This window comes from Zonotrichia leucophrys, chromosome 3, assembly GCF_028769735.1.
Source record: "Zonotrichia leucophrys gambelii isolate GWCS_2022_RI chromosome 3, RI_Zleu_2.0, whole genome shotgun sequence".
Lineage (NCBI taxonomy): Eukaryota > Metazoa > Chordata > Aves > Passeriformes > Passerellidae > Zonotrichia > Zonotrichia leucophrys.
This window is the reverse complement of record NC_088172.1, coordinates 17,232,968-17,246,885: the sequence shown is the minus strand read 5'-3', so window position 1 is coordinate 17,246,885 and position 13,918 is coordinate 17,232,968. Positions and strand designations below refer to the sequence as shown.

Sequence of the window (13,918 nt, the reverse complement as noted above, 5' to 3'; positions counted from 1 at the left end):
TTTAGGCTGTTGATTGGTTTGGTAGCTCTGTGTGCCTTTTAATGAGCAGAACTAGATGACATCCTTACCTTGATGAAGGAAGTGCCAGGCTGAACTGGGATGGAAGCTGTAATCATGGAATGCATCAAAATGTGGGCAGGCTGCTCCCTGACATCAGCAGTAGTGACAGCAAACTTACAGGAACAGTCTTCAGAAAGGCTTAAAGGAGATGGTCATTCAAAGAAAAGGAATGAGACTGTCTAGAGGGAAGGGGGCTTGTGGCAAGAGGCCTTGGCTTTGGCTCTGACCTCAGTCTTACCTGAACTCATGTGTGTAATGGCCTGCAGTGCCATCAGTGTTTTCCCTTGGCTTACAGACAAGGGACAGGAGTTGTGGATCTCTCGGAGAAGAAAGACCTCTCGGCAGTCTCCACCGTCATGCGCAGCGATGGGACATCTCTTTATATAACAAGGCAAGTCAGCCCATCTGTGCTCCCTGCCAGTCATTCTGCCAGGGAACTTTTCAACATCAGCACATTGATAACTGATGGCATGGATTATGAAGATTTTTATTTCTAGGATGGTTGTAAGTGAAGCTAACAATGTAACTATGATGGGATGAAAGTGGCTTTTAAATACTTTTCCTCCCGCTAAGTAATGTTAGTAAATCTCCTCTTTGCATAAATCATACTACTTCCTCCAGCTGCTAACTGAAAATGAAGCTGGAATCTCTGGATCTAATAAATAGTTGCCAAATAATAAAGGTTTTAAAAAGACCTTTGCTTAAAATATTTATTGATGGTGTGATACAGGAAAAAATTGCTTGTTCAGCCTTGCCTTCATTGACTCAGTGGACCACCAGTGCTGTAACATCAATTTTATTGCTATTTTCCAGCCATCTCATCAGTATCCTAAATTTCCTCTTGGGTATTTTAATATGGAAGCTTTAACAGTTTCTTTGTGCCAGGAATGTAAATAAATCTAGTGTCTAGCCCTCAGGGTAAACTCTGTACAGCTTTTCAAGGCAAGGGTATTAGAGAGATACTACAGTCAATCCTGTGCATTAGGGAGCTGCTGAATCCTGTAGCCAAATGGAGACACAGATGCCACAGCTCCATGCCCACAGGTCAGCCAGGAATAAACATGAGCACCTGATCTCCACAGGCCCAAAACCACTCAGCACAGTGGGCACTTTGTTCCCCTCTGGATGATTAGGATGAGTATCTATTCCTGTGAAGAAATAGATGTATGTGTATGGATACATATGTGTATGTGATATATATTGTGATAGATATACTTGTGTTATGTATATGATAAGTGTATTATTGAATAATTTAATCAATATACATATGTATTGTACGTGCACTGTGTATCCCCAGTAGCTGGAGGCCCCTGTGGTCTCTCCAGCAGTCAGCCTGGAGCCTCTGATGCCAGCAGTACAGACTGCTCTGGGTGCCCCATCTCTGCAGGCACATCTGGAGACTTCTGGGATACTTTGCCTGCTTGCTTGGCTCTTCAGCTTGGTATTTGCTGTCAGTCATAGGGGGATGTGTGTGCCCTCACTCCAGCTGTTGGCTGAGACACCTTGTGACCCCTGGTCAGGCTCCAGCTGTTACTGCTTCATTTCACTCATGCCCAGTCCCCTCAGTGTGACACCACAGATGCACGGCCCACATGAGCTGTAGTCCCAGCTGCAGCTGCTGACCCTCCAAACATGTGTGCACATAGAGGAGGGAGCCCCCTCATCCCAGGAGAGTTTGAAATGGAGTTTCATGGAAAGACAGACTGTGCTGAAGAGGTGCAGGGCAGAACTACACAAACATATAACCAGCAATTGACTTACAAGCCACCCATCCCTGTTATCGTCTTTTCTTCTCTTTCCTTATCTTTGGTTCCTCCCCTCAGCATTCCATAACAAGTCTTGTGCAATTGCAAATGCTTTTTCAGGTTGGAGTACAAGGCTGATGGTTCTCCTGGGACAGTCCTGTGTGCTTTTCTGTGTGTAGATGAGCTTTGTACCATTTAAGCTAAGGCTGAACATGGGTTCATTTTGCAGGAAAGGGTTGTTTCTCTGAGGTCCCAGCAGGCAGACAGACACTGCACTTACTCTGCACCAAAGAACAGTTTCCTCAATAACTTTCTTAGGTAGTGGTTTAAAAAAAACATTGCAGACATGTCATCAGCAAAGTACACATCCTTTTTTATGTGTAAGGCATACATGGATCCTTCTCTTCAGGAAGTCCTCTCCCCTCCATAAAAAGCAGGTTATTTTTCTAAGAGGCAACTAGTGAGGTATGTCTGAGCAAAAGTCCAAATAGTTTCTCATTATCTCTTTCAGAGATCTCGCAGCTGCTATAGACAGGATGAATAAGCACAGCTGGGATACCATGATTTATGTGGTAAGTAATTCTGGATTCAGTACACACTTTGGTGCTGCCTCTCTGCAGTAACCCAGGGGCCTCTGGCTTGCAATATGACTTTGGCACACGGTATTTTTGGCAGTAAAATGGATGCCCTTACTGCCCAGCAGCTGTGCCTCTGTGTGGCAGTGTTCCTTGGTTCTGTTTCAGTGCATGACCCCCAGAATGGCTGAAAAATACCTTTAAACTGAAAGAGAGTAGGTTTAGATTAGATAATAGGAAAAAATTGTCACTCTGAGGGTGCTGAGGCACAGGGACAGGTTGCCCAGAGAAGCTGTGGATGCCTCATCCCTGGAAGTGTTCAAAGCCAGGCTGGATGGTGCTCTGAGCACGGTGGTACAGTGGGAAACACGCTTTCCCACAGCAGGAGGGTTGGAACAAGATGATCTAAGGTACCTTCCAACCCAAGCCTTTATATGATTTTATGGAAATTAGTTCTGGAGTTATTCTCTATTCATTGCAATTAGTTTGAAAGGAGCTCTTACTTGATTTGACATTTTATTTTCTTTATAGATGTTGTAATTAATAATTAAACCAGAAAAAGATGTTACTATTATAAAGGGTTTTAAAATGTTAATTTAGAAATTAATGGTCTAAAATGAAACTAAGTCTACTCTGAAGTCCTGATATCTTATCTGAAATGTACATTTTAATGGCTTTGAACAATGCCTTAGTTTCATTATGTAGAAATTGCAGATAAAGTACTACTTAATCAATCTGAATGAAGCAGTTGTAGACAGGGAATCTTTTTATATTTATTGGTTTCATTATTTTGTTTTTTCACAATTCTAGCAGTATCAATAATGGATATGAATAGCAGGACTGTCTCCTTGCTTCTCTGAAACTATTTTTGATCTCATATTAGCAAGAAAATACCATGTGATGCTTTTAAATCTTTTTTCTCAGATTTAGAAAAAAATTACAAAAGCCATGTTCTTTTATATCAAGTCCAGAATTAGTAACATATGGAAAAAAATCTGCACGTGGTCATGTTTGGCAATGTCCTTGTACCTTCTCTGTAGAGCTTTTTCAAAAGTCATTATAATGTGACACATAAGATGCAGGGAGAGAGATCAGTAAGCAAAACATCAAATACACATTTTAAAGTGCAACTTCGAGTTAAATCACATTCCTTCTTTTAGCTTCAGTCTTCAGGAAGTTTCCTGTAGCTTGCCATTCTTACATGTTGTCAGAAGAGGGATTTTTGGTTATTCTGGGAGGAAGTAGTGTGATTTTGGTGGGAGCTCTTCTGCTCTGCTGGCTGGAACATGAGTTCATCAGCATCCCAGGGCAGTGTGGCTGAGAAAGTGCAATGCTTTAGGTGTTAAGGATGCTTCCTGTCTGGTTCATGTGGGTGGGTAGTCTTTGTTTTAACTACCATTACATATGTTTTATAAGATTGGATAGAAGGCCTGTCAATATGTCTTGTTTTTTGTATGATTGGCTGAAATCTAAACTGAGATGATTTTATGTCCTTCCATATTACCCCACCTTCTGGGACATTTCCCTGTAGACCAGCGAGCTGTTAACATCTATCTCCATTGTAACAATGTTCTGAGACTGATGTGCCAACAATAAAAAAGGCTCTTCCCTGGTCTGGATTTGTCCAGTGTTGTCCATATTTGGACTTTTTGCCATGGCAAGTGGGTTCCTCTCTTAAGACGTGGGTTCCTGACACCATTGGACCTCTAGCTACCCTTTACCCCAATAGGCAGTATTTGTGTTTGATGCTCCAGGAGGTAGCAGAGACCAAGGGAGAAAGAACAATTAGAAAAAAATTAGTTGTCCACTTTGCACAAATCAGGATGTCAGCTGAACTTTCAGCTAAATGGCATGAGCAAGCATATGAACACGAGTCTTGAGCAGACTGCTGCTGTAGTTGAACTCCAGTCACTCTTTAATTCCTTGCCTGGATTTCCCTGGTCTCCTCTCAGTCCAAAGAGAAACACAGCACAGCCAGACTGTGATGTGACTCGTGTCCATCACAGCCAACGTCTCATCCAAGTGGGAAATGACAGATTAGCCTGTCCTGTCCTCTCAGTCTTGCTCAGGTTGTATGGTTTTCAGAGGACATGGTTAGTATTTTTATAATTTCTGACTTTCTGAGGGCTGAGAAAGTGGGTCATTAAATAAAAGAGTGAAACAAACTCTTAGGAGACTCTTGTGGGACAGACAGCCTGGTGAGGGCACTGGCAGCCTTGCTGAGCTCTGCTGCTGTTTTGTGGCACTGCTTTGTAGTGAGTTAGGACTTTACTCAGTGTTACCAGAGGCAGGAGGACTTCATGGGATTAAATGAGAATGTTAATGATTTTAGTCTTTAATAATTAAATACAAACATATTTCAGAATGCTGATCTTGTTACAAGAAAATTATTTAGAGACTCTAGAGTCTTATTTCACAAGATCGTCTTATTTTCATCAGATCGACTTCTTCAGAAGAACATGAAATGGGTTTACTACTTGTAATGCTGTAAATCAGTGCATTCACCAGTTTAGGTTTTAAAAAGTCCTACTCATTTCATGAAAAGGCAGTGGTATGAGCCAAATATTCAAAATATCTTAAAATGTGTGGCATGGTATGAAAGAGGTACTAAGATTCCATTGAATGTTGCACTCAAGAAGGAGATGAAAATGCTTTTAGATATGAATAATTAAATATAATCCATGCCATCAGACTGCAGACTTCTACCTTAAAGCCAGCCACTTAATGAGAGAGGTCTGGCTTTGTGCAGAGATGCATCTCACCTGTTAGGTGCATGGAAAAGGACTTGGAAAGCTTTGTTTGAAGCAGCAGCCACTGCTGTCCATTTATCAGCTGTCCCTTTACCAGCCTTGCTTGTGAGTCAGCATGGAGAGGTGATTCCCAGGAGCAGAGCAGGTTATGAGGAGCTAGGAGAGAGGAGGCAGGTGCTTGTACAGGGGTGGTTGAGAAGGAACACAAGATAAGCATTTCACTCCTTGTCCCAGAACAGCAAACAAATGAGAAACAGTGATTATTTGGTTATCTCTCCATTGTTTTATAAGGAGGGATAAAAAGGAGTCTGAGTGAGGCAGTCAAAACAACTAGGAAGGAAAATGAACCTCATAGCAGCAGCTGTAGCTAGAAACACATGTGAAGGCTGCTGTTAAACATAACATACAGTCAGAAATAACTTCAGTTTGTAGGAGAGTGTAACTGAAAGTGGAAGAGAGCACAAGGTGCATCACTGTCATGAAATTGTGATCATTTTTACATTTTTTTGCATTATGTACCTGCCTTATGATGTAAAACTACAAATCATGCTGGAGACAATAGAAACTACTGGGTTCTGGAGGCAGACAGCCAAAGAGGAGTTCAATCTCTGAGCCAAAGGACCCTTGGAGTTTGGTGATATAAGCCAGGGGTATAACAAGAGCAGCAAGGTTCTGAAATGAAAACAGAGATATTTTGTTTGATGGGCAGCTCTCAGATCATGAGAAATTAAAGAACATTGTTTCCTTTCACTTAATGTCTTTGCCTTCATGACCTGAGAATAATAATTTCTGAAAAGCTGGATTTCTTTTTTTAACATAATTCAAAATCCCATTGCTATAGATTCCAGCTGTCAAAATTTTCAAGTCTTGCTTGTCTTCATGAGTCCTAATTTTGCTTGCAATGACTTCCTGGCATTGTGGTATTGTGTGTTTGTGTGTTAAAAGCTACTTCTTATCAGACTCGTAGTGTTTTCTGATATGCATCAATTCTATTCCTTAGACAGATAAAAGCCAAAGTAATCACTTTCAACATTTATTCCAAATACTGAAGCTGATGGGTTATGACTGGGCAGAAAGGTATGTACTTAAAAATCATAATTATATCCTGGTTTTGGTGGTTAATTTCTTTTTCCTCAAGAATGTATATAATATGTACATTGGAATTTCAGTCAAGTGCTCTTTTGAGGAGAATCTCTTGCTGGTGTCCATCCACTATCATGCTACAGCACACATCATGTAGGCATTTTGGATGAAAGTAAGCTACAAGATGTGATGCTGGTGTGCAAGTAATGGACTCCAGAGTACAAGCAGACATTTTGCCTGTAGAACCCAACTAGTACTAGTCCAACAGAGAAAAACCCTTAGAAATATGTGCAGTGTGGGCCTCAGGTCCTTATCAGCAGCCTTTTCATTCTGTGTCCATTCCTGCTGGTCTGATTTATTTGTGGATTGAGTCATTGCTGTGTGTTTAGGATGTGAAAAACAACCCTGTCTCTCATTTAACAGGTTTTTCATAACTGCCTGATGTGAAAAAGGGAAACAATTTTTAAGAGACTTCGTGGCATAGCTTCTGGGATATTGTGTGGTCACAAATTATTACCTCTTAAAGTATTTTATTTTAGCAGAGATCAGAATCTGAGTTTGTGAATCATGCTTCAGGCTTGAAGTATCCATTGCAAGGAAGTGTATCCCTGCTGTTATTCATTGTAATTACCAGTCTTGTTAGCAATCTGAGCAAAGGTCAGTAATGGATCTCCAGACTAAATCATATTCCTCTCTGCCAGACTGCATGTCCTTTGTGGTTATATATAGGGTTTTAGCCTTCAGGAATACCAACCTGCCTCTTTTCACAGTGCTTAAAGTTGTGCTAAAATTACCTTAGATTCTGAATCAAGAATAATGCTTGGGATTATTACGAGCAGAAACAGCGAATGCTTTATTATTAGCAATGATTAATTATACTGTTAGCTTAATGTGGCCACAATAGAATTATTATGACTCCTTTTCTAATTATATTAAGAGATCTCTGTTGCCACAGTAATTTGATCTGTCTACATCCTGCCTCTCCTCAATTTATTGCAGATTATTGCATTGAGGCTTCTGTACTAAAGCTAGTAGCAAGAGATTCCTGAGAGCACACAAATGACCAGGCTATCATAACTCTGATCATAATTTTCCCATTATATAATAAGTATGGAGCTTGGTTGCTGAAATGAGAGTTACTGATTATATCACTGAGCTTCCCACGTTGGAGTGTTATTTATTCAGCTGTTATTGCTCTTTTCTGGTAGAGAATCCAGCTCTGAAAAAACACTGCACATGTTTCTCTCAATTGAAATATAATTTTGGTCCTGCTGCTTCTCAACACAGGTGCCAGCATGTGTCTTTTGGTCTTGTTCAAGGAATGAAGACTCGGAGAGGAGAAGTAGTTTTTCTGGAAGATGTTTTAAATGAAGTTCGCTCAAGGATGTTACAAAACATGACTTCCACAAAAAGTTAGCTATTTCAGGTCTTATTGGCTTCTTTTGATGTTCTGTGTTGATCACATTGTGTCATCTTTTCCACCCTTCACTTCTCCCTTCTATTGCACTAATCACATTAATATGCTCCTTTCTTTTTTTTTTACTAACCATAATATAAACAACATTACAATAATTCTTTGCAGCTCTGTGAACTCCCCCAAATTGCAGATTTGCAAATTCTAACATTCAGTGAAATTATTTTATCATGCCCTGAGAAGGAAGGTACCTTCCTTTTGGGGACAATTGTTTTTTCTGGAGGGACAAATTAGTCAGTAGTAGATTTGTGGCTGGAGTTCAGGGATCAGTCAGATTTCATCCAAAGGATTTATAGCTCTGACAATTTTCTGTGACAAGAGTGACCCTCGCTTGCCTGCCACTGCTGCCTTGTGACCCTGCCTGTTCATGGCTGTTCCTGAGTGCCAGGGAGGTCACTGCTGTGTCCCAGATTGTGCTGAAGGGGGGGTTTGCTTGTGCCCCACTGGGCTGTGGCTCCAGGATCGTTTCCTCCTGATGCACTACAGATCCAAGCAGTTCCCAGTGAAATGCTGCCCCCTCTTGTGCTCTCTGGAGTTAGGTGCTGGATTGAGTCAGCAATCTGATCAGCTTAAGTAGTATGCATCTTCCTTGCTCTGCCTCCTCAGCTTTTTTGAAACAGATGATTTTCCTTGTAAAATGGACAAGGAGGTGGTGTCCCTGCACGTGGCAGGGTGTTTGGACTGGATGATCTTTAAAGGTGTCTTCCAACCCAAAGCATTCTGTGATTCTCCCAGTTCAGATTCCCTCAGTATAGTCAGTTCAGATATTTACAGTGGATGGCATGAATACTCCCTAAATGTACATCCAAATGGTCCATTAGCCATTGGAACAACTTTTTTTCCTTCTGCATCTTGTATCACTTGGAGCTATTTATCAGTTTTTCAACAAAATCTGCATTTCCCTCATCTTGGAGATTGGCTGTCATAATTGTGAAAAGGAATTCAGCGTAGCCTGCATAGTCTGTTGTAATGGACCCTTCTCACTTCAAAATCTGTGCTACACATACAAGGGGAAGTGGGAAAAAGCCCATGTGAAACAGCTCTTTGCAGCTTTTAATAAAGATTTATATCCTGGACTCCTTGTTGTATGCATCCTGACAATTTCCATATTGCTGGTTTACAGTTATGGAAGATCTGCTCTTATTTTGGCATCTCCAAGTCTGAGCAGGAGTCATTGTGGTGCTGCAGACTTAACAATGTTTTTCTGTTTCTCTTCAGCAAGCAAAGAGACCCAAGATCCTGTGGAGACAGCAGAGAAGGTTGGTCTTGCAGCACTCATAATTCAGGTGAGTCTGTGCTGCCTCACGAGGTGTCTGCAGTGTCTGTGAGAGGTTGCAAACTGAGATGAAGAGCTGTGTCTGGGTGACATCAATTTATTGTTGCAGGACTTCCGGGGCCTTCTGTCATCTGATTACCAGTTCAGCTGGGAGCGAGCTCTCCAGAGCCGGGGAGATACAGGGGTGTTCTTGCAGTACACCCATGCCAGACTCCATAGGTGAGAGGAGCATTTCTGCACAGCACAGTCTGACACGAATTTTAACCTTATTAACTTACTGCTTTGCTAAGTAGTAATGCTAACTCCTTAAATATGACACATGTTCACTTTTTCAGCAGAAGTGTGAGTTTAAGACAGAAATCATTGAGACTTTCCAGAAGATCAGGCCAATTAATTTTAAATTTTCTACCTCATTTCCATGGAACTGAACTAACTGTTCATGTAGTTTCTGAGTTCTAGGAACAGCTTCTCTGTGGTTGGTGTCACTGATGAGGAATGGTTGCCTAGAACTAAGGAAACTGATGTAAAAGTCAAAATACCCACACTTGTAAAACACACCACATCACAGAACTTGGATGTTTTGGCTACTCACAGTAACTAGTGGGTATTTTTTAACACTGTTATTTTTAACATTGTTATTTCCCACTGTTGATAGCAGAGATTAAAAGGAGATCCCTTCCTGCTGACTCAGGTCAGACACTTGACATGTTTAATTAATTTTTTTTTAAGAGTTTCAGAAGAGTCCACGTTGAACAGTTTTATCAGTTATACTGAACTGCCAGAGCAGACCTCAATATGTGTTTTCATGTACAATTCCTTCCTGGGTGAGACCAAAGGTGTGAAGCAGGTTGATGTTGTGAGGCAATGGTAGCAGGACATGGTGTTCAGGGAGAACCTGCAAACCTGATCCTTTTCTCTGGTCTGTTCTTCTTCTTGTACTCCCTTGATATGTATTGGTGGTTCCAGGGTACCATTAGTGGGGGATTGTCTACCTCCCTAGGCCTTTTAGCTTCTGGACCTGTTGTCCATGCATATGTCTAATCCTGTTGATAATTGAATGGCCAGCACACGTTTTTCATTTTTTTTAATCTTAGGTTGAAGTCAGCTAGTCTGTTTGAGTGCTCCATTCAGATTGAGCTGAGCCTACTCTGATTTCTTAAAAACACAGATTACTTTGGTTTTTCTGTTCAGCATTGCTAGGAGTTGGTTTTCATCCAACATTTGTTTTCCATTCCTATGTTTTAGTTTAGAACAGATGCATGGGAATGCAGAGCTAACTGATGTGAATGTGTCGTGCCTGCAAGAGCCAGATGCCATCTCTGTTCTTCAGCATCTTCTCAGGTTTGTCTAGTTTTCTTTCCAAATTCCATTTCCCTTCAAATGAATATCTGGATGTGCCACTGACCTATTGAGAGGGCACAGGCTGTATGATTGTAAGAAAAAATGGCTTGTTTGAGGCAATGGCTTGCCTTTTGAGCCACATGGATTGCAGCATTTGAAATGTCCATGGCTTTAGAAGCCATATGATGGTAAAAGCAGTATTTGGAACATACTTGATGTACATGAGCCTCCTAATTATTTCTTCTCTTCACAAAAGTGTGCTCAGCTCTGTATAAACATTAGCTGCAGATCTGCTTGGTCCCTCATGTTCTGTTTTTGTCATGTGAGGAAAGAGAGAGGCAGTGAGGTACATGGAGTATATGTGTGCACATCTGGGGGCTCAGCGTCCTTCAGAGCTACTGAACACACACAGCTGGTACCTGTTAATAACAGTGGTGTTCTTCATTAATTCAGTCTTTAGGTTGAGCAGTTTCTGTTTTCATTAGTTCACAGATGTAATTAAACTATGGAGACAAGGGAGTTGTCAGTGTTGCACAGTCTGTGATGGAGTCAGAAACAACTGAAGCTTTCAGACTTGCTACTGAGAATCCTACTGAGTATACTGCATTGCACACTGTGCAGTGCCAGCAAGAACTTTTGTGACCCTACTAAGACCTTCCTGAGGCCATCTGTCTAAAATTAGGACTTCCAAAAGTCATGCCAGTGCGCCAGGTGGCTCCTTTGACCTGCAGGTGTGGGCTGCAGAGCCCTGCCATGAACTGTGACAGCCTGCAGAGGCCTGCCTGCAGCCCATCGTTTGCTGCACGCTCTCCTGAGCAACAGCAGGACCAGTAGTGTCTTATTTAGGCAGTGCCATTGTATTTCACAGAAAACATGTGAGCTGTTCCTTGGGACTTTTTTATACTCTTACATGACAGCTGAGCTGTTGTTATCAGTGTGTGCTCCCCAGTTCAGCAGCTTGTCTTAAAGAATGGAAGATTCCCTGGCAGTTCAGCTTGGACATGCTGGCAGGTATGGGCCTGGGGGCTGAGCAGAGATCAGGAAGTCCAGTCCCCACTCTGAATTTGAAATCTCTTCAGCCCTGGAGGTGTTGGTACCTTATTGCAGGCTGTGAAAAAGGACAAAAGCAAAACACATGAAGAAAAAACGTAGCTGTCATGACTGCCTCTACTGCCCTGTTTAATACTGTCTTACAAAGTCAAGTGTATTGTGTAAATTATGTAGGATGACCCTGCTTGAGCAGGGAGGTTGGACCAGATCACTCATTGTGGTCTTTTCCAACTTGAACCATTCTGGGTGATTCTGTATTCCAGGATTTGTCTTTTTCTAATGTTGCAAGATTCCTTTTATCTACTTAAAATGCTAAGCTGCATTTATTAAAGGCAATGTCCTCTAAGGGACTATTTTGACTTCCTTGGTTATTTAACACGTTTTTTGCTCCTAGAAACGTACAATTAGTGTTGAGATGTAAAACCAGACATAATGTTCCAGGAACAAATATAGCTCTTGTGTTCTCTTTGCTATAGCCTGCCTCTCTGAGCTGTTTGCATGATGAGGAGCAGAAGCAATCTCCTTCAATAATATGTGAACAAGGAAGGAATAATCAGTTGTGTGCTAATGACATGGCTTAGGTCTGCTTCAGAAGATTAGTTTTGCTAATTCTACAGCTGTGGTTGTGTGCTTGTTCTGACTTCAGCAAGTTTGATGGGCCTTCTATCTGAGTACATCTTGTACCACTTCAGCACCAAACAATCCTTTCCTTCCTTCACAGGTACGATGAGGTCCTGCACAGATCTTCTCAGGATCTGCAACCCAAGCACATTGTCAGCTACCTCCTCACACTGAGGTAAGGTGTTTGCTGATACTGGCCGTGTCTCCAGTGAGGACAGGTCTTCCTGAGCTGGCTCTGCAGCCCTCACATCTGCACTGCTTTGAAAAGTGAAAATAGCGGGAAGATGCAAATTTGTGGCACAGTTTCCCTGAAGCAGGAAATATATAAAGTAGGATAGCAAATAATGTAATAAATAGTTGAGATTAAGGCTGGAGCCAGGAGCCTCCTGACAAACTTAACAGCTTTTAAGAAAAAATAATCATTTGGCTGAAACACAGTATCTGAACCCAAAATCATGCTGGACTAATGATATCTTAAGGAGCAGATTTTAGCTGATAACATCCTTTCAATATCAACATGTCAGCTAGGAAATTTTATCCAAACCGTGTTTAACCACTGTTCATGGGCTGAGATAAAGCTTGTTATTAGTGTAAGTCATACTGTGGATCTGATTCCCAGAGGGAGTGGACAGCACCATGAAATGCTGGTGTAGGCTTGGGGGAGGAAGCTGTAGAACCTGTGTATGGGGAAGGCTTTAACAAGTTAAGGAAAATTGTGCAAAGAATCATGCATCTTGGGAATGATAGGATAGGCTCTCAAGGATCTTCCCAGATCCGTCTTGAGACTGTTCTGTGGGTTTCTTGAGGGGAGAGAGGGCAGGGAGTGGGAAGGTATGTGTGAAGCAGGGAGATGGTTTTGGGGTTATTTTAGGAGAATGAAGTTGTCAGGGCATGCCACCAGCACCATGCGGGCCACAGAAAACCATGCCCTCCTTCAGCCAGGTGAAGAGGCTGTTGGAAATCAGCCCGTGGCATGCTGCACTTGTGGGTGGCTCTTCCAGTTCTGCTGCTTTCTGTAGCCCGCAGCGCTGCTGCGTTTGTCAAGTGCCTTGCTCCTTCTCACCGTTCTCCCGTGTTTTCCCTTGCAGCCACCTGGCAGCCGTGGCACACAAAACCCTGCCCGTGAAAGGCAGCGCCCCCGCCGTGGCACAGGTGCGGCACAGCGGGGTTGGGGGCTGGGGGGCGGCCCAGGAAGGATCCGTGAGGGCTTTGCAGCCCAGCCGTGTCACCACTGGGGGGAATACGAGCCCGCAGGCGCAGGAGCCAACAGCCAGGCTCTCCCGTGGGCGGAACCGCTTGGGGAAGGCAGGGATTGCTGTTCACAGCTGTGCCTTCCGGAAAGGGCTGCTCTGCTTGATCCTCCAAAAACACAACGCTCCCTAAGGACAACTGCTCTAGTCAAACACCTTGTCATCACCTTTCCTTCTAAATGTTTTAAGAGTAAACATTTGAGCATTTAACTTGCTCGTTGACTTTTGATGGTTTCCTTTAGTGGTTATGTGGGAAGATAAAGAATTAGGAGAGAACTGAATCTGTCTCCTCCCTCTTGCCACCTACATATCCCAAGTTGTCGGTATTGCCTTTCTAGCTAAAGCACAGAGGCTGACAACTGTTAATGTGCCATTCCAAATAAATGCAAATTCTTCTTACTGATCTCCCAGGCAATGTTTGACCCCCCTAACAACTCAGTAAATGATATATTAATTACACTGCCTCTCTTATTTTCTTTCATCTATTTCAAAAGGAATTACCTATTTGATTTTGGTAGGAAATCACATTTAAGTGTTGAGCTGTTCTGTGGGGGAAACACATTCTGTGGAATTGGTGGAGCTGCAGTCTGTATTTGAGCTTTACTGTAGGCATTAATTCCTTTGACTGCATCAAACTTCAAGGAAAACCTCAGTTCCTTATCCTGTAAATAAAAATAAGTATCTTGCAGTGTG

The 13,918-nt window shown here is 42.2% G+C and overlaps 1 protein-coding gene across 3 annotated transcripts in view; it reads left to right on the top strand.

Moving 5' to 3' along the window:
* The window catches only part of RARS2 (arginyl-tRNA synthetase 2, mitochondrial), a 30,170-nt gene that overhangs the window by 15,485 nt on the left and 767 nt on the right, over positions 1-13,918 (top strand). For all 3 annotated transcript variants that reach the window (XM_064707506.1, XM_064707504.1, XM_064707505.1), the window contains 9 exons: positions 356-451; positions 2,317-2,377; positions 6,131-6,207; positions 7,501-7,625; positions 8,906-8,973; positions 9,073-9,182; positions 10,209-10,304; positions 12,076-12,150; positions 13,064-13,127. In XM_064707506.1, the coding sequence (XP_064563576.1) occupies positions 356-451; positions 2,317-2,377; positions 6,131-6,207; positions 7,501-7,625; positions 8,906-8,973; positions 9,073-9,182; positions 10,209-10,304; positions 12,076-12,150; positions 13,064-13,127 (772 nt within the window). The remainder of the gene's footprint in view (positions 1-355; positions 452-2,316; positions 2,378-6,130; positions 6,208-7,500; positions 7,626-8,905; positions 8,974-9,072; positions 9,183-10,208; positions 10,305-12,075; positions 12,151-13,063; positions 13,128-13,918) is intronic.